Source organism: Mastigoproctus giganteus, chromosome 1 (assembly GCF_048544385.1).
Source record: "Mastigoproctus giganteus isolate SK-2022 chromosome 1, ASM4854438v1, whole genome shotgun sequence".
Taxonomy (NCBI): domain Eukaryota; kingdom Metazoa; phylum Arthropoda; class Arachnida; order Uropygi; family Thelyphonidae; genus Mastigoproctus; species Mastigoproctus giganteus.
In genome coordinates this window covers 210830845-210857490 of record NC_143575.1, presented here as the reverse complement: position 1 = coordinate 210857490, position 26646 = coordinate 210830845, and the positions used below count along the sequence as shown (strand labels likewise).

The following is a 26646-nucleotide window of genomic DNA, read 5'->3' as shown; positions in this document are numbered from 1 at the left end:
GTACAGTAGCCATCTATGTCAAGGGATCCACCATTTTGTCCAAACCTTTATCCTTCTGAATCATATAAGATCACAGAAAGTGAGCTTAATGACCTCATCAGGGATCCCGATCTGCCAAAGAATAAGGCAGAGCTTTTGACCTCAAGGCTACAACAGTGGAATCTTCTAGATCAGGGGTAGCCAACTTTATTTGTGATGCGATCTACTTTTATTCTTCAAAATGTGCAGCGATATACCATATCAAGAATTTCAATGCACACAGTTAAAAAAGTTAATCAACACACATTGAAAAATGTTGTTTATAAATTTTAAAATTAAATACAATTCAGAATTCTTATTTTAAATTCATACATATTTAAATTTTTAATTTACATGGTTTGTGTCTTAATGTCATCTGCCAAGCTTTCAAAATTGGGGATATACTGTGATAAGGCCAACCATAAAGAATCTTCTGTATGCAAGTTTGTAAGAGTAGAGCGATTCTTTGTATTTGTTTGTTTCAAACAAACAAATATGAAGAATGTGGAAGCAAAACAGGAATTTAAAAGTTCACTGCATTTTTTTTACATTTGAGTACTTTTCTCGACAAACATATTTCCAAAAGTCTTTTTCTGATTACCTGGCTCTTAGGAAGATATCGTTTCGCATTAAAATAATTTCATTTTCAAGTAATATTTCACCGTGTGAAAAATCTCAATGATTTTTTCTGCAATTTCTTTGTATCGAAGTCGAAATTAAATGGATAAGAAATATATTGAACAATGTCTTCAATTGTTTTAAAATCACTGAATCTGGTTTCAAAATCATCCACAACTTTCTCAATTTCAGAAACCTATTTCTCACTATTAAATTCAAAAACAGAATATTTTTGCAAATGATCATACATATTTGCAAAATGATCAAATTTTTTTCTTTGAGATTCTTAGCCACTGTCAAAAATTGATATTTATATGCTGAAATAGTACTACTCATCATGTCACCCACATTTTTATTTTTTCCTTGTAATTCCAAATTCAGATCACTTAATTTACTGGTAAAATCTGCCAAAAAAGCCAGATCACACAACCATTCTCTATCTTGTAGCTGTTGATAATCATCTCCCCTTTGACCAACAATTTTTTAATTTCATTCAGCAAATTTCAAAATCTCTGCAGAAACTTACTCCGACTCGGCCACCTCACATCTGTGGGTAATAGAGCTTACAATACTGGTCAAAATCTTAATACCAGTATTTCGGTATTTTCAATTTATGAAACCGGGATAGCGGTATTCCAAAAACAAACATTTTTCTCAATAAATTTTGATGAAAATTAAGTGCAATAAAGTAAGGAAAAAACAAGTACTGTAATTACTTGAATTCAAGTTTATTGCGATAATAAATATTCTGAAAAAAAAAAATACAGTTATTCTAAAAACAAAAAAAATACATATTGTTACTGCAAAGTTCAGTTATGTTTAAGTATCCACACTACCTGTCCAAATAAAGTGAGCTCTTAAGAAACATAAGCAATCAATAGTATGATCATTTAAAATGGATAATTTTGGTACATATTTGATTAGCAGTAGAAAACGCCCTTTCGGATTCTATTCTGGTACTATTGTATTGAAATAATCGTAGATGACCTCAGTCCATATTTTCTAGACTTTGAACCTTTTTAGCAAAGATAGTTAAAAGCATTTCATTAATTTCCAACTCAAGTTCATCTTTTAAAATCTCATTAGAGTCAGGCAATTTCTTATTTTGGAAAGAATTTGCGGAACACTGATGTTCTGTTCCATGTTGGTCTTCTATGGTTGAATTATGTTCTTCATTTTCTGAAGGAGAAAGAAGTTTTATTCAGTGAAGTATAATTTTAACTATAGTATCTTTACTGAGTCTGGGAGAGAGCAAAGATCGGGGATAAGGAATAAAGAAGAGAGCAAAGAGTGCAGTTAAGCAATTCTTCACATATATAAATGCGGAGAACAGAAGGACAAATCTGATTGGACCCTTATGTAATGGACGTGGGACAGTATTAGATAACATAGCTGAAGTTGCAGATGAACTCAACAGTTACTTTGCATCGATATTTACATAAAAAAACCCTTTGTGTCAATGAGATATTATGGAAGTGAATATTGTAGTTTTAAATGTTTTTCACCAACCTTATGTAGAAATAAAACACAAAGAAAACGAAAACTGGAATCTTGATAACTATGTATTTATAATAAATTATATTTGCCTGTATTTACAATAAATTATGTTTAACTTTACAAGTAAAATATATGAAATACAGTAAACCCCCGCTATTCGCGGTATCTGTATTCGGGGTTTCGTGTATTCACGACCGCTAATTTAATATAAAATGAAACCTAAAAAAATGTGAATTTTAAAGCGCCGTGAATATTTTCCGCCATAAAAAACATGGGCGTGGCTAAAATTATCTTTCCCGGTCAAAACAGCGCTCAGTGGGTGGGGGAGAGGGGTGACAAAATCGCGAGCGTTGATGTTTCTCGCTAATCCTTGTTCAGTATGTGTTATGCGCTTGTCATGGGAGGTTTCGTCGTTTGCTTTTAATTTATATGCTTATAGATTGAATAAATTTATAAATTTATATGCTTACAAAAGTGATAAATCTACCATTTTGCAGTGTAAAACAGACTTTTTCGAGTGTGTTAACGGAAGAAAGTGACTTTATTGTGGACAAGTTCTTTCTAACCCGTACAAAAATATGGCTACGAATAACGAGGGAAATGTGAAAAGATCAAAGAAGGTGATGACATTAGCGAATAAAATTGAGTTATTAGACAAAATTTCTAATTGTGAAAGTGTCTCCTCAGTGGCAAAACATAAAATCAATGAGTCAACGGATCAATCAAAAAATCGGAAGAAAAAATCCGCCATACTGTCCATAAAAACGCGCTAATTGCTTCAAAAATTTGCTCTGTAACTCGTGATGTTAAATTAGAAAAAATGGAAAAGGCTTTAAATCCGTGGATAGAAGACCTAACTCAAAATAAAATTCCGTTTAGTTTGCTCATCATTCGTGAAAAGGCAAAACACCTTTATCAACACTTTAGCGAAATTGGTGATAGCACTGGCGGGATAAGTTTTTTAGCTAGCAAAGGCGCTGGTTTGAAAGATTTGTTTGAAATTTCTAATAAATATTACATTTAATATTAAATTGTTTCTTATTTCCATTTTGATGCCATTTGCTTGCATTTCACTATGTACTGTCTATGTACATAGTCATATTATACAATTTTAGACTAGTTTTTATTATATACTGTATTTCATACTTTGGAACGGAATCCCTTTATTACTATGGGAGCCATAACTCAGTATTCGCGTTTCCGGTATTTGCGACATTTTTCAGGAACATAACCCCCGCGAATAGTGGGGGTTTACTGTATACATTAAAATGTACTGGGTTAAGAACAATAAAATACATTAAAATATACTAAATTAAAAGCGATAAAACCATAGTTTTCGAAGGCTCCTGCCTTCTTCTTCAGCAGTATTTTCTTTGTTCTGCGGTGCGTCTTTAAATACCAGCAGGTTCATGGTACTCATCACGTGTTTCATTCCCACATGTTCCGTTCTCTTGTGTTATGGAATCGGAAGTGGCTCGTGAGTGGGTCATGTGGAACCGTTCATCCCTTCTGAGGATAGTAGCCTCAAAGAGGGGATGGATCCGCGTTCCTCTATCTCTATTAATGTTCAGTGTGGAACAGATCCGCAAACTCTCGAGCCACTTGCGGTCCCAGAACTTATGCACCCGATCGGTGATGATAGCATCGTCCGGGGAGATCTGGTGCTGCTTCTCCCAAAAATGCTCGGCCACGGCGGACTTACCATAGTCCGCACTTCTTATTGCCTTAGTGTGCTCCCCTAGACGATCTTTGAGACGGCGTTTTGTTTCCCCTACATAACACTCCCCAAAATCCGGGCATCCAATACTATATACGACCCCACTTGCATTCTCTTTTTGAATGGGGTCCTTTACTTGTGACACGATTGTGTCCAGCCTCCACCCAGGAAGCTGCACACAATGCGTCTGATAATTTCTTAGTATTCTAGTTATATGATCGGTTAGACCCGGATAGTAGGGAATATATGCAGTGGATACTGGCATAAAAGATTAGCCTCTCCTCTGATTTCCTTTAATATATTTTTCTATAATCCTCTGGGGGTAGCCACATTTTGTAAGATCCGTCGTGACGCGTTCATACTCTACCTTCCTATCCTCGGAGGTACTACAGTGTGATTTTGTCCTGTCAACTAATGTTCTAACCACACTGTTCCTATGATGGTTGGCCTGAGCTGAATTGTAGTGCGAATATTGACCTTTACACATCGATTTCCTATAGACCTTAGTCTTTAGTTGTTGGTCTTTCCTACAGACCAACACATCTAGGAACGGCAAAACTCCTCCTTCTTCTGCCTCCGAGGTAAATTGTATGAATGGGGAGAAGCCATTTAAAATATTCAACACCTGATCTTCACTCCCCTTTCAAATAATTGAAAACGTATCATCTACGTATCTTTTCCAGGGGCGCATAGGGAGAACACTAACATTAAATATTCTAGCCTCGAGCTCCTCCACTATGGAGGAGCTCGAGGACTTCTAATTCTTCTAAGACTTCTAATTCTTTCTTTTAACGAAACCATACCCAGCAGTTCTTCTCTAGTGGCAGAATAATAAAAAAAACATACAAACAAAAATGAGCAATTGAGATGTATCACTAATGCCTGTAGATTCATCCAGTTGTAAAGGAAAGGGCAAACAATTAGCAATATGAGCACGCAATTGTTCGCTCACATTTTTAATAATTTTTTTCCATTTTGCATCACAGTATTTCGAGATAACTGCAGATCTTGAAGAGCACTTTTAATTTCATTTTTGTTCTTAAAATTTTCAAAAAGAGAATCTGTTATTTCTAAAAATGCATCTTTGATGAATTGACCATCAGAAAATGGTTTGCATTTTTTTGAAAGAAGATAACCCACTTTAAACGATACTACAGTTACTGCTTTAGATTGTAAAATTAGGTATCACAAAGAAATTTTGTTGTGTGAATAACCTGGATTCAAGTTATTTTAATTTATTTTTTCTAAGGTCACTATTAGGTGGAAAATGCAATTGATATTTACCATAGAATGCATTGAAATGCCTTTCTAAATACCCTTTTTTTGGATATCGCCACGGAAGCATTGTAAATCAAACAACAACATTTTTCTTTTATCATTACAAAAAAGCATTCTAGTTCCCACTCATGATGAATCAAATCAAATTAACATATTAGTACTGTCCAGTTATTAATATTAAGTAAGCTAAATAAGAATTTGGCATATACACATACCCTCCACAACATAATTGCATGAATTTTCACTAGACAAGCCTAGCGGCTGTGCAGCGATAAAAGTAGTCATTTGATTCAATGGATTTTAATAAGCATATGCAGTGGGGCGCATAATAATAATAAGATTCTTTATTAACATAAATTGTATACCACAGTGATTCCTTAAGGAGGGAGGAATCTTACAATACATTGTTTAAACAAGTGATTTTTTTAATAACATTTAGATTTTGACCAATCCATTTTTTATATATATTTAAAATTCATCGTGATTGACCGAAATTAAAGCTGCTATTGACTGGTAGATCACAATCAACTTGTTGGACACCCCTGTTCTAGATCATTCTGTGAAAGTGATATTTGATATTCGAAATAAAGACTATGAATAATTCTATCAAACAGAAGGTGAACTCACTGTTCTTAAGGATGGTGATGGTCTAATGGCAGCAATGAACACGAGGCACGTTCCCGAAGAATGGCTACTATTTATAGACACTTCTAAGGTTAGCCTTAAGGCTGTGTTATTACACAATGGAAATATGCTGCCTTCAATACCTCCTGCATATGCAGTCCACAAAAAAAGAAACATATGCAAACACAGAGAACATCCTCTTAGGTGTACACTATCAGAAATATGAGTGGCAAATATGTGATGAATTAGAGGTAATTGACATTTTATTAGAACTGCAAAAGTTACACTAAGTACTGTTGTTTCTCTGCAAGTGGGATAGTCATCATGCCAAGGAAGAGGAGTTGGCCTCAACGAAAATCATTAACACCTGGAATGAAGAACTTGGCATTTGAACCTCTGGTAGATCCAAATAAAGTTTTGCTTCCACCACTCCATATCAAACTGGGGCTCATGAAAAATTTGAAGGCTTTGGAAGTGAATGGTCCTGCATTCACATACTTGCAAGAGAAATTCCTAAGACTTAGTACATATAGACATGTTATATTATCTTGTGTAGGACAGCACTTGAATGCCAGTTCATCTCCACTTGGTACACCATGATGGATACAGAACTCTGTAAAAGGCCAGACTTAGTACGGAGAAGATTAAGGCAGGCATCTTCATTGGTCCACAAAGAAGGCAAACTTTCAAAGATGAACAGTTCAAATGTATCCTTAGTGATAGCAAGAAATCAGTGTGGAAGGCTTTCGAAATGTTTCGACTTATATTCTAGGAAACATTAAAGCTGGGAATTATAGCAAGCCCGTGGAAGATCTCATTACTTCTTACGAAAAACTGTTGTGCAACATGTCATTGATGATGCATTTCTTGCACTCACACCTGGATTTCTTCCTGCCAAACTGTGGTGCCATCAGCAAAGAACATGGTGAATGCTTCCATCAAGAGACACTGCAGTGATGGAACTTCTTCTTTATCTTCCCTTCTTCCCACGTTTACATTGCAGTGATGGAACAAAGATACCAAAAGCATGTGGAGAACCACGATGTTAGTCGATTATTGTTGGATGGTGAAAAGGGATGCTCCGAAAGCTAAATACAAGGGAAAGGCGGAAAGGTCTCATGTTTGATACAGGTTGTTCATAGCTACATCTTACTGCCATATGAATAAAAAATACCTTGTATAAATATATATATATTAAAAAAAAACCTATATTTTTCGAAATCAAGAGCCAATCTGCCATTTTAAGCACTATTTCCGTGTTTAGCACCCCAAAATCTATAAAATAAAATTACTTTCATGCCCATGACAAGATATGACCCAAAAATTTATTATTCAGTATAATCAACCATCCACTGACTTGAAAGCAAACCTCTATACATCCACTCCACAACCATCCATCCTAAGTTTGAATCCATGCCCTCTCAAGTGCATAGCCCAAGCAAGAAGAAAAAGAGGAAGAAGAAGAGGAAAGTTTCTATCAGCATCAAGATCACTCAATCCATTCAAAGATCTCAAACACCTCAATAAGATCACCTTGCAGGTGCCCAGTCACCAGATATGCTGCAATTTGCGGGACTGAACCCTTTCATAATAAGAGCACTTCTATGTTCCCTTCACTAATTTTGTTCCCCTCTCTGCACCTATTCCAGCAGCTATATATCCTTCCCAAAATGATGCCCCTAGACCTGTATGCAGTACTCAGAGATATGGCCCAACCATTGCCCCATACAATGGAATAATCATCTCCCTATTCCTAGTAGCAAAATTCCTGTATATCATTGACAAAACCCCATATGCTCTCCTGGCAGCCAATTTGCACTGCCCAGAAAACTTCATAGCTAACTGCAAAATTACCCCTAGGTCTTTTTCAATTTTCACTAACCCCTAGTGTAAAACCATATGGTTGGTACATTAATCTGGAATTACCACTACCCATATGCAGTACCTTGCATTTGTCAATGTTAAACTTCAATTGCCACTTCTCAGCCCATATGCCTGATTTTTCTAGATCCTGTTGCAATAGCAGACCTTGATTACTGTCATTAACCACCCTACCAACTTTTGAGTTACCTGTAAACTTAGACATTAAGCCTGATACCATCAGTAATATCATTAATAAACAGAGAAAATAGCAATAGGCTCGGCACCAAACTCTGTGGAACTCAACCGATAACATCAGTACATGAGGAGCAGTGTCCACTGACAACCCCCCCCCCCCTTGGCTCTCTTCCACTCAACCATCCCCTTCGTCCACAGCAGCAACTTGAAACAATTTTGCCAACATTACTGTAGACAACACGCTGACATTTCTTTCAAAAATATTTTTGTAGACTTAACTACTCTGACACGACCTTTGAAGTTATTTATGCTTGTTTTCTAGCATTAATTTCGCAATCATCTGAAACCTTAGCACTCCTTGCCAATAACAACTTTTGGAGCCATAGTTAAGAGCTCTTGGGATGTGTTCAAGAATGTCTGTTTTCCCACCCCATTCAAACTGGTTCTACATTTATCCAAGAAATTGTCAGGTCATGTGCACTGAATATCATGAGTCCTCAAGAATAATGATAATGCTATCTTTACCTGCCTCAACTCTTAAAACTGATGGTCTATTGGCAATGTCATACATTTTCTCCAGGAGCCATACTCTGATTCTAGTCCACCAGTCCTTACCCAAAACATGTTACACATTTTACTTAGTATATAAATTTAAAATTAATCACTGATTTACCATGCAGTGGTTGCTGAAACTACAGCAGTTATTATATTTAAGAGGAATTACTGATTCCTCTTAAATACAACAAATGAAATTAACTAATTAAGTGAATAATATAATTAATAAAAATATTAAATAACAATGAGACATCATAAAAATAACTAAAAGAAAGATGTGAGAGCAGCTATGATTTCATCAGGGTGTACCGACAGCTGCAAGTCACCCAAAGGTTGCATATCCACAGTGAAGTGCTGAAAAAAAAAAAAAAAAAAAAAACCTACCAAATGTTCATTTGTTTTTTTTATTGGTATCCTAAACAACCTGTGACAGAAGAAAGGAAAAACATGCTCTAAATATATGTTTTTCTAACAATGGAGTTTCCATAAAAACTAAATCCTCTCTAACTTGGAAATATGCACCAGATCACAGGTAACTCTTATGTAACACAATAGTTAGGTTCCAATAGAATGTTGTATAGTGCGAAACTAAAAAACAGTACAAAAAGGGGTGCGGTTACTTTCCAAGAGCTAACAAAAATACAGTTTCATTAACAAAACTGACAAAAATACACCATTCTAGTTTTCGTGTATCTTCTGCACTCTTTACAAAATCATTAATCTGGGTTTGTTTGCTTTTGCTTGAGAGATCTTTGTAATTTTATTGTACGGAACTACGCATTTTTGAAGCTCCCTTTTGAACTTCGGGCCCCATTCAGTCAAAGAATCTGAATTCAATAAATAAGATTCTAATTGCTTAGCTAACTTTATGCATTTCTGTATACTGTTTAGTGTAAAAGTTTGAAAGTTCAGAATTTTCATTTGCTCTATCGTCCTCTGAATTGATTTGATTTGCCTCCAATACCATTTCCACCAATGTGCTTTGCCAGCATCTTTTTCTACCAGTATCTCTTGAACGTCTTCAGTAATCATATTTTTTTTTTTTTTTAGGAGCATCGGCAACTAAGGCTATGTTGCTCTGTACATTCAAATTGCATGTGTTCTGAGATTCATTTCCTATTTTCTGGATGAAAAACCCGTTTCTGGGAGAAAAAACTATGCTACCGTCGCCTGAGACTGACTAACTCAGCCACACTGTGAAAAAGACCCATAAAAATTTCTCCCATCATTGATGGGATTTTAACTCAGGTCTTTTCCACCAACTGGGCCACCGAGAATGACTTCAGTAGTCATATCATCAAAACCTTCCTCTCCCACCGACTTAGCGAGTCTTACTATCGCACGGATTCCGTTTTCTGTTGGTTCAACCATATTGCCTAAATGAACCGACTCTGGCCATACATTTCTCCAAGATGCATTTAATGTTGACAGTTTTACTTCTTTGAGCGATAAAGCTATGATTCTGATACAGTCCGCAATTGAAAAATGCGTCCTACAGGAGGCTGTCCAGATCAGTTTACAGGAGGCTGCCCCCAGGGTTCTGTCCTGGGACCACTCCTGTGGAACTTTGTTCTGGATGAGTTCCTAGCTCTGGACTTGGGTGAGGCCCGCTCCCAGGCCTTTGCCGATGACTTAATTATTACAGTTGCTGCCAACCCTAGAGCCCAACTTAAAAATATAGTAAAACCAGCCCTGAAAACCTTACAGGAGTGGGCAGAAACCTGCTCGGTGCTTCTGAAAGGGAAGCTAGAGATAAGCAGACTGCTACAGATAAAGATTGGAAATACTACCATCAAATTGGACATTAAACTTAAGAAACTGGGTGTAATAATGGATATGAAACTACCCTTCCAAACACACCTCAAGTATATAAGGTCCAAGATACGAAACTAAGCCTTAGTCGCCAGAATCTCCTGGAGGAACTGGGGATTCAACAAATGCACTCTTTCATTGTACTATAAGACAATCTTCATACCAGTCATAACCTACAGGCGCCTCTGTAGCCAGGTAGGCAAGAGCAGCAGTGAGTAGCACACACTTCTTGATTAGACCGGGGTTTGAGCCCGTAACCACCGAATACGAAAGATGCGGAAAGGTCAGGGAATGACCACCGCATATCCCCAGAGCAATATGGCCTTAGTTGCTAATGCTCCTAAAAACCAAATAACAACAACAACATAACCTACACCTCGCCTGTTTGGAATCAGTCACCAATGCAGTCAACCAAAGAATCCTGGATTCCATACAAAGAATCATACTACTCACCATCACTCGTGCCTGCCATATGGTGAGTGCGTGTGCCCTTCAGGTTCTCGTGGAAGTTCTCCCGTTGGACCTGGAGGCAATCAGAACCGCAATACTCCACTATTTGGCTAAAGGACTCACGACAACTTTCATAGGGCACACCACCGATCCAATTAACAATCACAGGATAGACATACAAAGAGTAACTGAACACCTGCAGTGGACATGGCAAAGTTGATGGAAGCAAACTACCAAGGGAGAAATTACTAAAAAATTCTTCCCATACATTGACAGGGTGTACCCCAGGTCTCCCCTCTGGCTCTCGCCTGGACTCAACACAACCTTCTTGCTAATGGGTCGTGGCCCATTCAATGCCAAATTATCAAACATTAATGGATTAGTGGATAGCCGCCTCTGTTTCTGTGGGGAGACGGAGACCTGGCAGAACCTAATGTATCATTGCAAACATTATGAGGACGTCTGGTGCTTGTTAATCACCAGACTACACTACTCCCCTAGAGAACAGGAATCGAACATCCTAGATACAGAGGACAATTACAAGGTATTCTCACCATATGCCCAGGACTTGTTTGCACAAAGAACCCTTCAGGCCATATATGAAAACAACTAATTACAACCTAAACGTGAAGACTGAATACATGACCATTGACAAGACATAAAAACAGCAATACTGCTCCAGTGCCTTTAGATGATCTGAACCAGGTGCCCTAACTAGGCTCACCTGTTTAACCCCCTTTATCGGCAGGGGATAGATGGTCTTCCATTCCCCCTGCCATCTCCATCTTCTCCTGGTGCGTCTTGTCCCCACTTACATTCCTGGGGACATCTTCACTATTATCCCCATACTTCAATCTTTCCCCCCAGCCTTCAGTCTCCACCCTACTCTATCTGAACCAACCAAGTATGCCCCAAAAACTAGCTGAGAAATTCCAACACTTAAATCTTACTACACTTCTTGACCAGGAAATGTGCAATCATTGAAATGAACAAACTGAATAGGAACAACACCACTGAATTCATGATCTATGACAAAAACCTTATGATGGCAATCATGCCCTGGCACACCTCTTTAAAACTCCTTATTGGCAGGGGAGAGATGGTTTTCTGACTCCCCCTCCCTTGCCTCTCCCTTTTTTCCTCCTGGTGAGACCTGGCCAGCTTCACTGACCATATTGGAGTCGCCTTCTCTATCCTTCCTATACTTCTACCTTTCACCCCCCCATCTTCAGCCTCCCCCTACTCTAACCTATAGCTAGCATACACCCAACAAAAGCTCAAAATTTAATTATGTCTAAATTAAATCACGTTTATAAACATTTGGCCTTTCCAATTCTAGCACTCACCCCTATGATAGTTTTTCTTTTCTTTTTTTTTTTTAAGGCCCTAGTCACCGAAATCTCAGGAAACTAGGTGGCAGGGTTTGCCAGAGTAAAAATTTCAACTACTGGGTACCTGCTCTGCCTCCACGGGGCCAAGTGTGGGCAACACTGGGTCCCAAGAGGGGTCTAGTGGCTAAATGGCCAGAAGAACAACAATACATAACACAACACTTACAAAATTCATACACTTTTAAATCTCTGGCCTTGCAGTGAACTGTTACACCCACAATGAAAGCAATGTGGGAATGGGGTGGGGGACCCCCTGGTGCCAGCAGACACAAATACACTTTACACTTACACACTCATTGCTACCTCCATCTTTATTTTGTTAGGTTTATTTTGACTTCGTCATCAAAGTCAAATGCAGAGCATTGTCGAGAGTATTGAGTTGAACACAAAGGCTATAGCAGTGTGGCCGTCAGTCCCTTTCACTACTCAGAAAATTATTGATGTGAAAACATCTATGGAAGCACCTAACAATAGAATGTAACAAAAATGTGGATTGCAACGATACAAATACTTGTATTGTCACAATCATAAAAAAAAGGTAAAGTGCAGCCATTATCAACCCACTGCAGGACAGAAGCCTCCTCAACAATTCATGCTGAGGGAAATGGACCATAATCTGTCACGCTGGTCCAGTGCGGGATCGGCCGTATTCAGCAGTCAGGGGCTTGAACCCCAGTTTACTCAAAGAGTGTATGCAACTGCACTCCTGCTCCTGACCACTCGGCTACGGTTCCGCTAACCTCTTCCAAATGTTGATTCAGTAGAGTAAGTAGCAGGTATGAGAATACAACATTACATTGTTCATACTAAATATTTCGGATGGAAGTATGAGGCTAATGACGCTAATGTCACTAACGACGTTACGTCGTTCGTGACCTCGGTTCTAGCCGTTTGATTTTAAAATGGTTCTGATTTTCATCAAAGATGTTTTCGCATAAAACATCTTTTGTGCATACAGGGTACACATGCCTTTTTTTTGTGTGTGCAACAGTATCAAAAGCTTTCCTGCATCCAGTTCTTTGTGACCACATTACAATATCCAATCAGATTGGTCAGACAAGATTTCCCCGTAACAAACCTATGCTGTGTCTGAAGTATAATTGTAGCCTTGTCTAGATGATTCTGCATTACTTCTTTAACCAGGGACTCCATTACTTTCCCTGGAACAGAAGTTAAACTAACAGGTCTGTAATTACTCGTCACCCTCTGTATCCCCAGAGGTTGACAGGGGACATATTCACATGCATACATTTGAACTGGGGATACATTCACATACATACATTTGAATTGGGGATACATTCACACATCTGAAGTCCATAGGGACCATCCCTGAATGCAGGGATGCTCTCATAAATATCGCTAAAGTTTTGCTTACTTCTGCCACTGCCTCCCTTAATACAATTAGACAGTTCTCATCCACCCCAGTGTACCTTTCTTATGTTTAATTTCAACAATTACATTTCCACTTTCATCTTGCCCATAAATTACAATATTGTTTTTAAGCTTTTAACTTTATGGGCAAGAATTGCATTATAAACTAATTCGTTTTTTGCCAAATTTCTTTTAGTAAATAAAAGCAAAATTCATACACATTATTTGCATTTGCTTTTGATTGCAGGTAATACATATGAATTTTGCTTTCAATCATGGGGTGACATTTTGCTCTTACTGAAGATAAAATGCTGAATTCTGAACACTAAGGCCTGGGCTTATGTTTAGCCTAGTGACAAATATCATTATCCATGGTTCTGCCTAATTAGCATCACCTGATTAGGTGAATTTGCAGTACATTTAAATATTTGGGACACTACTATGACAGCAGTCTCAAAGCTTACCGGCTTCTCATCAGCTGACTGTATTAGAAAACATATGAGAACTATAAATAATGTATTTAGTCTAAAAGAACAACAACTAAGCAAAGAAAAGTTGGTATATTTTTAAATGGAAGTTTTAGTTCCACACACCACTTGGTTATTCACTTGGGCAACTTACATTATTCGCAGTAGTTCAGCAAACGTTCACAGGACACTTGCCAGCCAATGAAGCCAGTAAGCTTTAAAACAGCTGTCCTGGCAGTCTCCTCAGATTTTTGAAAGTATAGTGTATTCTGTTATTATGATTATATTATACAATTTAGAAAGATATTAGTAGCTTCAGCAGAACCATGGATAACAATATCTGATTCTAAATTAAACCTGAGTGCCAACCTCAGTGCTCAAGGTTCAGCACTTAATCTTAAATGAGAGAAGAATGTCTCTCAATCACTGAAACCGGATGCAAGTAACATGTATGCCTTTCAATCTAATGTTATTTCGCTACTGCAGTGAAATACCCCTGCATTTCCTACATTATTTTCTTTTGTTCCAAATAAACTTGTTTAACAGGCTTCCCGTCCTTACTGGTTTACTTGATCAATTGTTTATTTCTCCATCTAGTCTTCCATCTTCAATAAAGACTAATTATAGATGCACAAAATTATGAATATGATGTTAGCATTAGCATTAGTTCAGGCATATGATGCAAGAAAGCAAGCTTATACAGCATCAGCCAAAACAAAAAAAAAAAAGTATGGAATTTTGTCAATGATATACAGTAATACCCCGACTTACGCGAACTCGGAGTTACGCGGTTCTTGATTTTTTCGTTTGGCAACGCTGCCGCCCACTATCTTCAAGGTCGTTTTTCATATGTTATCGATATACGGTGCAACGGCGTAGAATGAGAGCGAAAGTTGAACAAAATTCAACTTTGCTGCTTTTATGTTTTTTATATCAGTGAAGGGGAAAACACATTTCACCATAATAACGTAAAAACCAACACAATTCCAGCTATCTTTATAATCGCAAATGCAATTAGATCGAGTTTACTACCAGTTTATAACAGATTTCACTAGCAGAAACGCAACTGGATTTTTATTGTTTTATGGGAGTAACCCCTAGAAATGTGTGGTGTTAATAGTGTATCTCTGCCTTTATGGTGTTGTTTATTCATTTGCTACATGCGGGCAGCTTTGTTTATGTGTATCAAGCGTGCCTCCTCGTTTTGTAATTGCGCTTTATTCCCTAAAAATGAATAAAATACTTAATTAAAAGGTGTGAAAAGGAAGCGTCCTGGTGAAGACACTGCAGATTCAGAGAGAAAAAGAAAAGCAATTATCGATAAACAGAGGCGGACTGGGTCAAAAATTCTTACCCGGGAAAAATTATATTGGCCTCATACTATGGTTTATGGCCAAAATCACACTGGCCCACCGGGGTTACACTGGCCCCGGTAAGGCTTATGGCCAGTCCGCCTCTGTCGATAGAGAAAAAATATGAAATTGTGAAACGCTTTGAGCGAAATGAAAGACCATGTGATATTGCACGTGCTACAGACCTAAATGAAGCAACGGCGAAAAGCACATGACAATTGCAAACTTGACAGGTTGAAAATTGAAAAGGGCTCAATTGTAAAGGGCTTAAAAATTTTAGAAAACATAGACTCCAACGAAGAACGCGTTATAGCTACTAAGCAAGGAATAAAAAAATTATTAGCTTGCTACGAAGAAATTCTGCGTGAAAAAAAGAAGGCGCGTCAGACGAATTTGTTAGATTTTATGAAGCCATCGACATCGAAATAACTTTTTAACGTAAGTCATTTGTTTTTTTAATACATATTTTGTATTAAACTGTATAAAGAACTGCAATTTTATTAATATTTTTCTTCTAAACTAGTGTTTTTGTTAGTCCCTGGTCCCACTTAAGCAAAATTTATATGTATTTATATGCAAAGTTGTACCCCGACTTACGCGATTTTCGTCGGACCTACCTATCGCGTAACTTCGGGGTATTACTGTATAGGAATTTTGTTAGTAGAGACAAGGAGGTGATCACCCCTTTGTATAAGGCAATGGTCACGCCACACCTTGATTACTGCATACAGGTCTGGAGACCTCATTTTAGGAAGGATGTAGGGTTGCTAGAATGAGTACAGAGAAGGGCAACAAGATTGGTGAGAGGAACAAAGGGGTGTGCTTAGGAAATTTGTTATTTAGTTTTTAGGAGCATTAGCAACTAAGGCCATATTGCTGCGGGATATGAGGTGGTCATTCCCTGACCTTTCCACCTCCTCCGTATTTGGCAGTCACGGGCTCGAACCCCGGTCTAACCAAGAAGTGTGTGCTATGCACTGCTGCTCATGTGCTTAGGAAGAAAGGCCTAAGTTCTTCAAGTTGCAGCATTTGGAGACCCGGCACATGCGAGGTGATCTGATTGAGGTGTATAAGGCCTTGAATGGTTTGCGCAGGCTCAATGCTGATGGGGCATAGATTCAAACTGAGGAAAGACAGTTGTAGAATAGATGTGCAGAAGTTTGCCTTTACTTGATCAATTGTTTATTTCCACATCTAGTCTTCCATCTTCAATACAGACTAATTACAGATTACAAAATTATGATGTTATCGGTTTTTGATTATTTATTCTTCGACAAAACTTCTCCTTGTGTATCCCTACCTTCATAACTTATTTTCATGCAAGTCCTTTTTATGACAAATTCCCTACAACTTAACATCGATCCAATTTTGGATTCTCCTGCACAAAATATTTCCAAAAACTTAATCTCTGCTATTATGTGGCCCATGAAAATTATAAAATTAAATTACAGTCCTGTTTGTTTGTTTGTTATTTGGTTTTTAGGAGCATTAGCAACTAAGGCCATATTGCTCTGGAGATATGCAGTGGTCATTCCCTGATTTTTCTGAATCCGCCGTATTTGGTGGTCACGGGCACGAACCCCAGTCTAATCAAGAAGCATGTGCTATGCACTGCTGTTCCTGCCCACCTGGCTACGGAGGTGCCCTACAGTCCTGTCAAATTACAAGTTTCAAAAATCATTTTCCAATGCTTCCTTCAATCATCATTGCAGTTCTATTATTCTCCACATAAAATTTTGCTCCTCTTTAAAATATTTTCCTGTATGTAATCTTTTTTAAAATATGAAAGAAGATTTTTAGTTACTTTACTGTATACTTTTCAAGACTGAAAAATCCTAAATACAGGTTCTTGTTTTGCTCCTGTGACTTTTCTATAATCTGTATGAGATTTAATATTTGAATGAAGGCATTGCCTATTTGGTAAAAAGTCAAATTAGCATCTTCAAGACTGGGCTTTACGAAGCAAAGTTTCTGGGTTTGCCAATCTAGGGGTTTCTTCTTCCATATTATAAATCTTTCATACTCCCAATTCTTCACTACGTTTGTCCTACTTAGTCGACATGTTAAAAAGTTCATATTAAACTTGTCAGTGAAATGGTAAAATAAATTTATTATGTACTTAAGAGTACAAATACCATAAAGACTATAATTTACCCATTATAAAGATAATGTTTAGTGTAAATTTGACCTTTTGTCAATAGAAAATATATTATGCTTCAACTTATATTTCTGAATCATTTAATTTTAGGGAAAATCCATTGTTTGTTATGCGGATTTTAGGAGCATTAGCAACTAAGGCCATATTGCTCTGGGATATGCGGTGGTCATTCCCTGACCTTTCCGCATCCTCCGTATTTGGTGGTGATGGGCTCGAACCCCGGTCTAATCAAGAAGCGTGTGCTATGCACTGCTGCTCCTTCCCACCTGGCTACGGAGGCGCCGGAAAATCCATTACCTTAAACAATAAAGCTTACTATATTTTGAAATGATTGCCACACTAAGAGAAAAGAAGATAATTAATATTTAGTATCTTTATATATTTATTTAATATCTTCTATATATACAGTGGATTCCAGTTATTTTGGACATATTGGGACTAGTGCACTTTGGCCCAATTAAGTGGCTGCCCCAATTATACAAAGTTTCATGTAAATAGTTAAAAATACAGTGGACCCCTGCTTTACGATTGGTTCACTGTACGATCAAATCATGTTATGAGGGACTCTCTGTAATAAAATACCATTCACTATATGATATATAGTAAGTGCCAGTCACTGTGATCACATTTGTGAATTGAATTTTAATTCTATTAAATGGCAATTCTAACAAGCGAATATTATCCACAGGTAAAGATATATTAAGCACAAATTTAAAATTAATTATCTTACCAATTAAAAAATTAAATGATACTTGAAAATCAAAAGAATATTTTTCACAGGTTAACAAAATAAAAATAATATAACTAATAGATAAATACTAAAAGAACTAATAACATACTAACCAATAGATATTTCTGTTCACTGACATTTTTTTTTGTATTGTAAATTTTAAAACTATAAAAAAGATAGGCAATCAATAACAAAGACCACAGCACGCACAAACTGCGACTAGCAAAATACGTGCAAGTGAGATATGAAGCAACAAGTTTATGAAGCTTAAAAAATAGGAATGACGAGAGGATTCTGAAAATTTGTTTTTTTTATATGATTAATTAAGATTGCAGTGAAGGGGAAACACACTTCACCATAGCGAATTGTTTTGTTCCCTGCTTTCGAGCTATCAGTATCATCGGCAATGCAATAAGATCAAGTTTACTACTTGTTTATAATAGATTGTACTAATAGAAAAGCCCAATAAACCGGAAACTGCAAATTGTTTTTATTGTTTTATGGTTGTGACCTCCTGAAATCTGACCTGACCACTTAGTCTGATCAGAGGAAATCATAGGATAATCTCGAGTGCTGCAGTTTCCTGCCCCGATTAAACGGCATGTTGTCCCAATTAAGTGACCCTGGCTATTTTCTCAATTAGGTTCTGTTCTTTAAGATTTGTCCCAAATAAATGGCTGCTCCAATTAACAGGTGGTCCAAATAAATGGAATCCATTATATTTAAATTTCGATATATATTTAGTATCTTGTATGAAATCTTCCTATACACCTTAACCATGCATCCTTAACATATGACACTCAAAATAAATTATGTAAAATCAACAAACTAACTTACCCTGTTGACCTTCGGTTGGCATAGCTACCCATGCTATTGTCACCCCACCTAACTCAGAATCACTGAAGCGGAGAAGAAATGTACCATTACTTCTCTTTAATAGCATTTCTTCGGCTTGTCGGCGACCAACAAATCCTTGTATAAGACTGACAATAAATTGACAATATCAATTTCAAAATCCCATTTACAGAGTTTATTGAAACCATAAGCTATACATCACAATTCAACATATTGCAAAATTAGTATAACAAGTAAAAGATGACTGGAAGAGCACATAAGTACATTAATGCAAAAACAGCCCTGGTTCCTAGTCTAATGCACTGCTCAGTGAGATACCCATTGCTTGTTAATCACACAGTTCAAAATTAGTGGTTACTGCTTTCTCTAACTTCTTAATTATATACAGATTTACATGAGTTGCTTTTCAATTGGTTTATTTTTGATAATTAAAAATTGTACAAGAATAGACGCCACAATCCACGTGACTATTTTGGTTTTAGTGTAATGTAAACAAAATATGTTTCTTGTTCAGATGTTTGTTTGTTTGTGAGTGTCTGCTTTTATGGAAACCCTAAACACAAAAGGTATTAGAATACATACTGCTTAGTACCATGGATGGGTTTGCAGGTTGAGAAAACCTGCAACCCAAGTTTTAAACCAACGTAAACAGTGGTTGAGGTGAGGTGTGGTGCCCACATCACACAGAGCAATGCCACCCCTCTGTGTTATGAGGCAATACGAGGTGGTAGATGACTCTCATCAAGTAATGAAATACCACCACTTTGTTTATTGGAGGCTTGAATAGGTGGAACCCATGTTTAGTCTCCACAGCAAATTTCTGACAAACCCTCTCCCACATCTTCTATAATGCAGTACGACTGATGACTTTTGAGATTATGATGAACATTATGGCAAGATCCAATCTTCCTTACATTTCGAGAATACGTTGTACAGCTCTAAAACGGTGTTCGCAGGCTGGCCACTAGATAGTCCACTGGATCGAACCTACTGGTAATGCTCTAGGAAGCTTCCGGATCAGTTACCGTATAATCTCGGTACCTCTACCATGCAATGTTCCTACTGTTATCACCTATGGAACCAGTGTGTGGTTCACCCGCTTGGGCATAGTAAGAAACAGAAATAAATTAGAATCGATACAAAGGACAATACTTCTCACTGTTACCAGAGCATGTCGCACAGTAAGCACACCTGCGCTACAGTTGCTGGCCGAAGCTTTCCCACTTTACCTGGAGGTAGCCAAAAGAGGCTTGTATTATAGACTTAAAAAGGGCATACCCACAGAATTTCTGGGGATAGCACTTGATAAAGACAACACCTTCAATGCTGAAGGGAAAAAAAAAAAAAAAAAAGAAGCATAGCCACAAAGCTCCACAAGCTATGGCAAACAAAGTGGAAGCAGAAAACCAGAGGTCTGGTTACCAAAAGGTTTCTGCCACAGGTGGCAATGGCTAGCCCAAAGCCATCTAAGTGGTATGCCCCTGGACTTTTTGCAACTTTTATACTGACAGGTCACAGCTCCCCAAAAGCGAAACTAACCTCCTTAGGTATGACTGATGACCCAAACTGCACCTGTGGCAAGAATGAAGACTAGGCACACATTCTATATAAATGTATAATTTATGACATCCCCAGAACACAGCTAATAGCACAGATTTGGCCCCCTTACCGGGGGAGAAGAACACCTATTTATCCTAGAAGAGGAAAACTATAAAGCCTTTACACTCTTCACACAGAAAGTATTCGAAATGCACAGAACTATCCAAAGAATGGAAATTCAGTCCCCCAGACAATTAACCAATAATTAAAATTGCCCATGTTTCCCACCACACCCAGTGACGACTTAAAAACTGTCAGGATAGCAGTATTCTGCGCCCTGACAGAAACCTGACACGAAAAACCAGATTGACTTGGGTACCCACACCAATAATTACTTATTTAGGCGAGGGAGTGTAGAGGAAGCCAAGTAAGCAGATTAGCTGAAAAATATCAGTAAGCTAGTAGCATGGGGATGCAATGTAGAATGAATGACAATGAAAGACAGAATGAACAGGCTGGGCACTGAGTGAAAGAGTGAATTAGGAATTATGGAAAAAGGGAATAAATGTCAGTTTTGGTAAAAGAAAGAGTGACCCAACACGAGGGAAAGAGAGTGAATGAGTGTTATGGTGAATGGGAATGAGTGAAAGAGTAAATGTACTTGGCCGAAAGAATACAAAGTTAATAATAACTTACACTACTTTATATATTCTAACAAACATTTACTAACAACACAAATGCTATCACTGCATTCTCCCCTGGCCTGCAAAAAACTTGCGGCTTGGCATGCACCACAACTGAAGAACAACAGTAAGTTGAGGGGCCCAGAGAGTGCAGTGCAGAAAGCAAGAGTTGAACAAATGAAATGAATACCAGAAGGATGAATGAGTGTAACTGTGTGAGAAAAAGAACGCAAGCCATAAATAAATGTTACAGTTAAGTTTCAACCCTAGTTTCAATCATTTATATTCTTATTTATTTAACTATTATGTATTAGTATTAAATTTACATTACACACCATTGCATTTCCTCCCTGCTGGTGTGTGAGAAAAAAGATGAATGAGTGAGCGAAGGGGGAAAAAAAAAAAAAAAATAGAAAAAAAAATATATAATAATAATAATATAAAAAATAAGAAAAAAAAAGTATAAAAATACAATGCAAACAGAGTGAGAATGAAGATTATGAATGAATGAAGTAAATGTCTCTCTCTTCCACTCCACACTGTCAGCAAACATATCCTACCGCCACAGCAGGATGGGCAGTTTGACCATCCTACTGGACTCGACTCAACTCAACATGCCATTTGGCGATCTGAACTGGGTACTCAAACCCAGTTCCATTTAAAACCCCATCCCGAGGCAGGGGGGAGGAGATGGGTCTCTGGCTTTTCCCCTCCCTGCCTCCTCCCCCATACTGCACCTGGTGGGGCTCATCCCCACTGACCGCTTTTGGGATACCTACTCTATCATCCCCATCTTTCTACCAGTTTTCCCCCCAATTTAACTAAACCAACTGAGTACACCTCTAATAATGCGACCAAATTCTAATCAACATCAAAAATTCAACTGCTTTCTCGTAAATCGCTTTCGGCTTTTCCAAATTCTAGTGTTCACCTGCCCTTTTTTCCTATATATATATATAGGTCTTGCCACTGAAATCCTCAGAAAATAGGTGGCGAGGCCTGCCACAGTACTTAAATAATCTACTGGGTGCCTGACCTGCCTCCTCATAGCAAAGTGTGGGCAATGGTGGGTCCCAATAGGGGCCAACGGCTAAATGGTCAGAGAGTTAGTTATTTGGTTAGTTAGTTATTTGGTTTTTAGGAGCATTAGCAACTAAGGCCATATTGCTCCGGGATATGCGGTGGTCATTTCCTGACCTTTCCGCATCTTCCGTATTTGGTGGTGACGGGCTCGAACCCCGGTCTAATCAAGAAGCGTGTGCTACGCACTGCTGCTCCTTCCCACCTGGCTACGGAGGCGCCTAATGGTCAGAGAAACAACAGAACATAACACTACACAACATTCCACTCCCCACACACTTTTTTAAATCTCTGGCCTCTACAGAGTTCTGTGTCACAAAAACAGAGTACACAATGCAGAGATAGGGGAAACCCATGGTGCCGTCAGACAATTAACACAGTTTACACTTTGACTCTACCGCGCCAGATAGTGACTGGAGGGAATCCAAGTAGAGTGTATGCGGGAGGTATTGTCGAGGCCACGTTACGTCAAGTATCTGGCCTCGACAGATACTTGACGTAATGTGGACTTTTCTTGGTGAATTTAATGTTCACAACTTCAGCTGGCTTCCGTTTTCTAGTCACAGACCCAGCTGGTCAAGAAGCTGAGGCTTTTGGAAATACTAATGACCTCGCACATATTGTTCATTTACCTACCAGAATACCAGACAATGTTAACCAAGCAGCCAACACACTTGATCGATCTTTTTCACACAAATAACCTTTCTAATTATACAGTCAAGGTGAGTGGTCCTCTAGACACCTCAGACTACACCTTGATAATGGCTTATTCTCCAATGGAGCCTTTCTCTCGTGGCCATTCTTAATTTCACGTATGGCATTACAAGAATGCCAAATGGGATGATCAGCAAGATTTCTTTTCTTCTTTTCCTCGGTCGGATTACTGTTTCATATCTTACGACGTCAATGTTTGCTCAGATCGTGTCAGTGAATTTATTCTTGTGTGGATGGAATCCTTTATTCCACACTGCACTTTAAAATCTCATCCTTTAACTAAACCTTGATTTTCCAAAAAATGTGCGAAGGGTGTTCAAGAGCAGAATTTTGCATATTGCAATTGGCTTGTTTCCAAATCTCCAGATTCATTTTCTGCCTACACCAAAGCTCGCAACAATTGTAAAGCAGTTATTAATCAGTCCAAACTAGATTTTGAACAGGCTAAGAATAGAAAACTAGCTTATTTCCCAACGGTAGCCAAGCATTCTGGTCTCTTGCCAAAGCTGTTGGCCACAACTTTTGCCCCCTCTGTTCCTAACTGTCAAAACCAGATGGTCTTATTGTCACTTCAGCCAAGGATAAAGCTGACTTGCTAGTATCCTATTTTAATTCCAACTCATGTACGGTATAGTTTAGGGCTAAAGCCTCAGGTTACATAAATAGTTTAACTAAAGTACAAATTAGTGCATTTGCATCATTTTTGCACATAGCTAACTACATAATAGTTATAAATCGGCATCATTAAGTATATCTCATATTATGAATACCTTCACAATGAGTTGCCATGATATTGCACTACATCGAATAAGTAATGCTTCATGATAGGAGAAGGCTATTGTTACTTATTCTCAGTGGATACCATCATCCATATGGCCCTGTTTTGGAGCTTATTGGCTCCTCATCAGTAGGTGGGCAGATACCCTGGTGTTGCAATGATGACAACCCAGTTGCAAAGTATAAATCCACAATATGAGAGATGCCTGATGGTGTAGAATAATTTACATTACAGTATAGTTTAGGGCTAAAGACTCAGGTTACATAATAAGTTTAACTAAAGTACAAGTTAGTGCATTTGCATCATTTTTGCACACAGCCAACTACATAAGTACAGTAAACCCCTGTTATTCGCGGTATCTGTATTCGCGGTTTCGCGTATTCGCGATCGCCGATTTAACATAAAATGAAACCTAAAAAAATGTGAATTTTAAAGCGCCGTGAATATTTTCCGCCATAAAAAAACATGAGCGTGGCTAAAATTATCTTTCCCGGTCAAAACAGCGCTCAGTGGGCGGGGGGAGAGGGGTGACAAAATCGCGAGCGCGGATGTTTCTCGCTAATCCTTGTTCAGTATGTGTTATGCGCTTGTCATGGAAGGTTTCGTCGTTTGCTTTTAATTTATATGCTTATAAATTCAATAAATTTATCAATTTATAAGCTTACAAAAATGATAAATCTACCGTTTTGCAGTGTAAAACAGACTTTTTCGAGTGTGTTAACGGAAGAAAGTGACTTTATTGTGGACAAGTTCTTTCTAACCCCTACAAAAATATGGCTACGAATTACAAGAGAAATGTGAAAATATCAAAGAAGGTGATGACATTAGTGAATAAAATTGAGTTATTAGATTAAATTTCTAATGGTGAAAGTGTCTCCTCAGTGGCAAAATATTATAAAATCAATGAGGCTACGGTACGATCAATCAAAAAATCGGAATAAAAAACCCGCCGTAGTGTCCGTGAAAACGCGCTAATTGCTTCAAAAATTTGCTCTGTAACTCGATGTTAAATTAGAAAATATGGAAAATTCTTTAAATCTGTGGATAGAAGACCGAACTCAAAATAAAATTCCGTTAAGTTCACTCATTATTCGTGAAAAGGCAAAACTCCTTTATCAACACTTTAGCGAAACTGGTGATAGCACTGGCGGGACAAGTTTTTTAGTTAGCGAAGGCGATGGTTTGAAAGATTTGTTTGAAACTTCTAATAAATATTACATTTAATATTAAATTGTTTCTTATTTTCATTTCAATGCCATATGCTTGCATTTCACTATGTACATAGTCATATTATGAAGGTACATATAACACATATATAGACAAAATTTTAGACTAGTTTTTCTCATATATTTCATACTTTGGAACGGAACCCCTTTATTTCTATGGGAGCCATAACTCAGTATTCGCGACATTTCTCAGGAACGTAACCCCCGCGAATAGCGGGGGTTTACTGTAGTTATAAATTGGCATCATTAGGTATATCTTATATTGTGAATACCTTCACAACGAGTTGCCATGATATTGCACTACCTCAAATAAAAAATAAACTATACCGTAATCTAAATTACAACACACCATCAGGCATCTCTCATATTGCGGATTTATACTTTGCAACCGGGTTGTCATCATTGCAACACCAGGGTACTTGCCCACCCACTGATGAGGAGACAATAAGCTAAGAAATGGTGCCATATGGGTGATGGTATCTGCTGAGAATAAGTAACAATAGTCTTCTCCTATGGTGAAGCGTTACTTATTCGGGGTAGTGCAATATTGTGGCAACTTGTTGTGAAGGTATTCACAATATGAGATATACTTTAATGATGCCAATTTATAACTAATTATGTAATTGGCTATACAGAAATGATGCAAATAGCATTAACTTGTACATTCTAACTCATTATTGTATTAATGATCTTGTTAAACCACCTTCCACCGTTCCTAGTACATTCCGGAGTGCAGAGACTCTAGAAACGGCCAGCATATGGAGGAGTTCCTGGCAAACAGTAGCTCTGTTGTTAATAATCGTCCTAACAACCTTCCCACATTAAGCTCAACCTATGGGAGGCCACTCTCGATGCCACCATGACTACCAGAACCCTAGCCCGCCACTTGACAGACTGGATGGTGCAGAAAGACTGGACCAGCTCTGCCCACAGGGCCATCACCTTTACCATGCAAAGATCACTCTACAAGCTCCAATAAACAGCTTCAAACAGAACAGGTATGCAGTTAACAAAGAAAACTCGGATGTGTTCAAAGTCGCCATCATCAACAATGCACACAATCTGACAACGGACCAACTACAGAACCAGACCCTGGATCAACACCAACGTGCGGTCACCAAGGCCCGGCACTGTCCCGTAGTGGTCGTGAAAACTCGACCTGCTCAGGAGAACCACGAATCAGAAGAGGCACACCTTCCAAAGAACTTGGCCCTCCGTGAGATAGAGTTCCTTAGGCAACAGTGCAGGGAGGCCAGAAACACATACACTGCAATGATCAGGCAGCGGAAAAAGCTGTTCTGGGAGCATCTGGTCTCCACTGTGGGCAACTCGGGCCCGTGGAGCACCATTTACTGAATAACTACAAATAAGCTGCCCAGGGAAGAGGTGGTACCCTCCACCATCACCCCCCCCACCAAGGCACCATGACCAATAACTGGCAGGACATCATCAATAATATTTTAAATGCCAATTTCAAACCTGTAGAAGGAGACAACACCCATGAACAACAACAGATATGCCAGGCCAATGAGGCCTATCAGTCCCCCCAGGTAGAGGATCCCTTTACTCACCTAGAACTCCAAATTGCCATAAATAAAATCAGAAACAAAAGAACCCCTGGACTCGACATGCTTGAGCCAGAACTGGTCAAGAAGGTGGCCAAATTTACCCCGGA

At 38.2% G+C, this 26646-nt stretch overlaps 1 protein-coding gene across 1 annotated transcript in view; it reads right to left on the bottom strand.

The window, feature by feature from the left end:
* Nucleotides 1-26646, bottom strand: part of Stat92E (Signal transducer and transcription activator Stat92E) — a 478242-nt gene that overhangs the window by 101215 nt on the left and 350381 nt on the right. The window contains exon 18 of the mRNA XM_090375942.1: nt 18934-19079. Within this exon, the coding sequence (XP_090232068.1) occupies nt 18934-19079 (146 nt within the window). The remainder of the gene's footprint in view (nt 1-18933; nt 19080-26646) is intronic.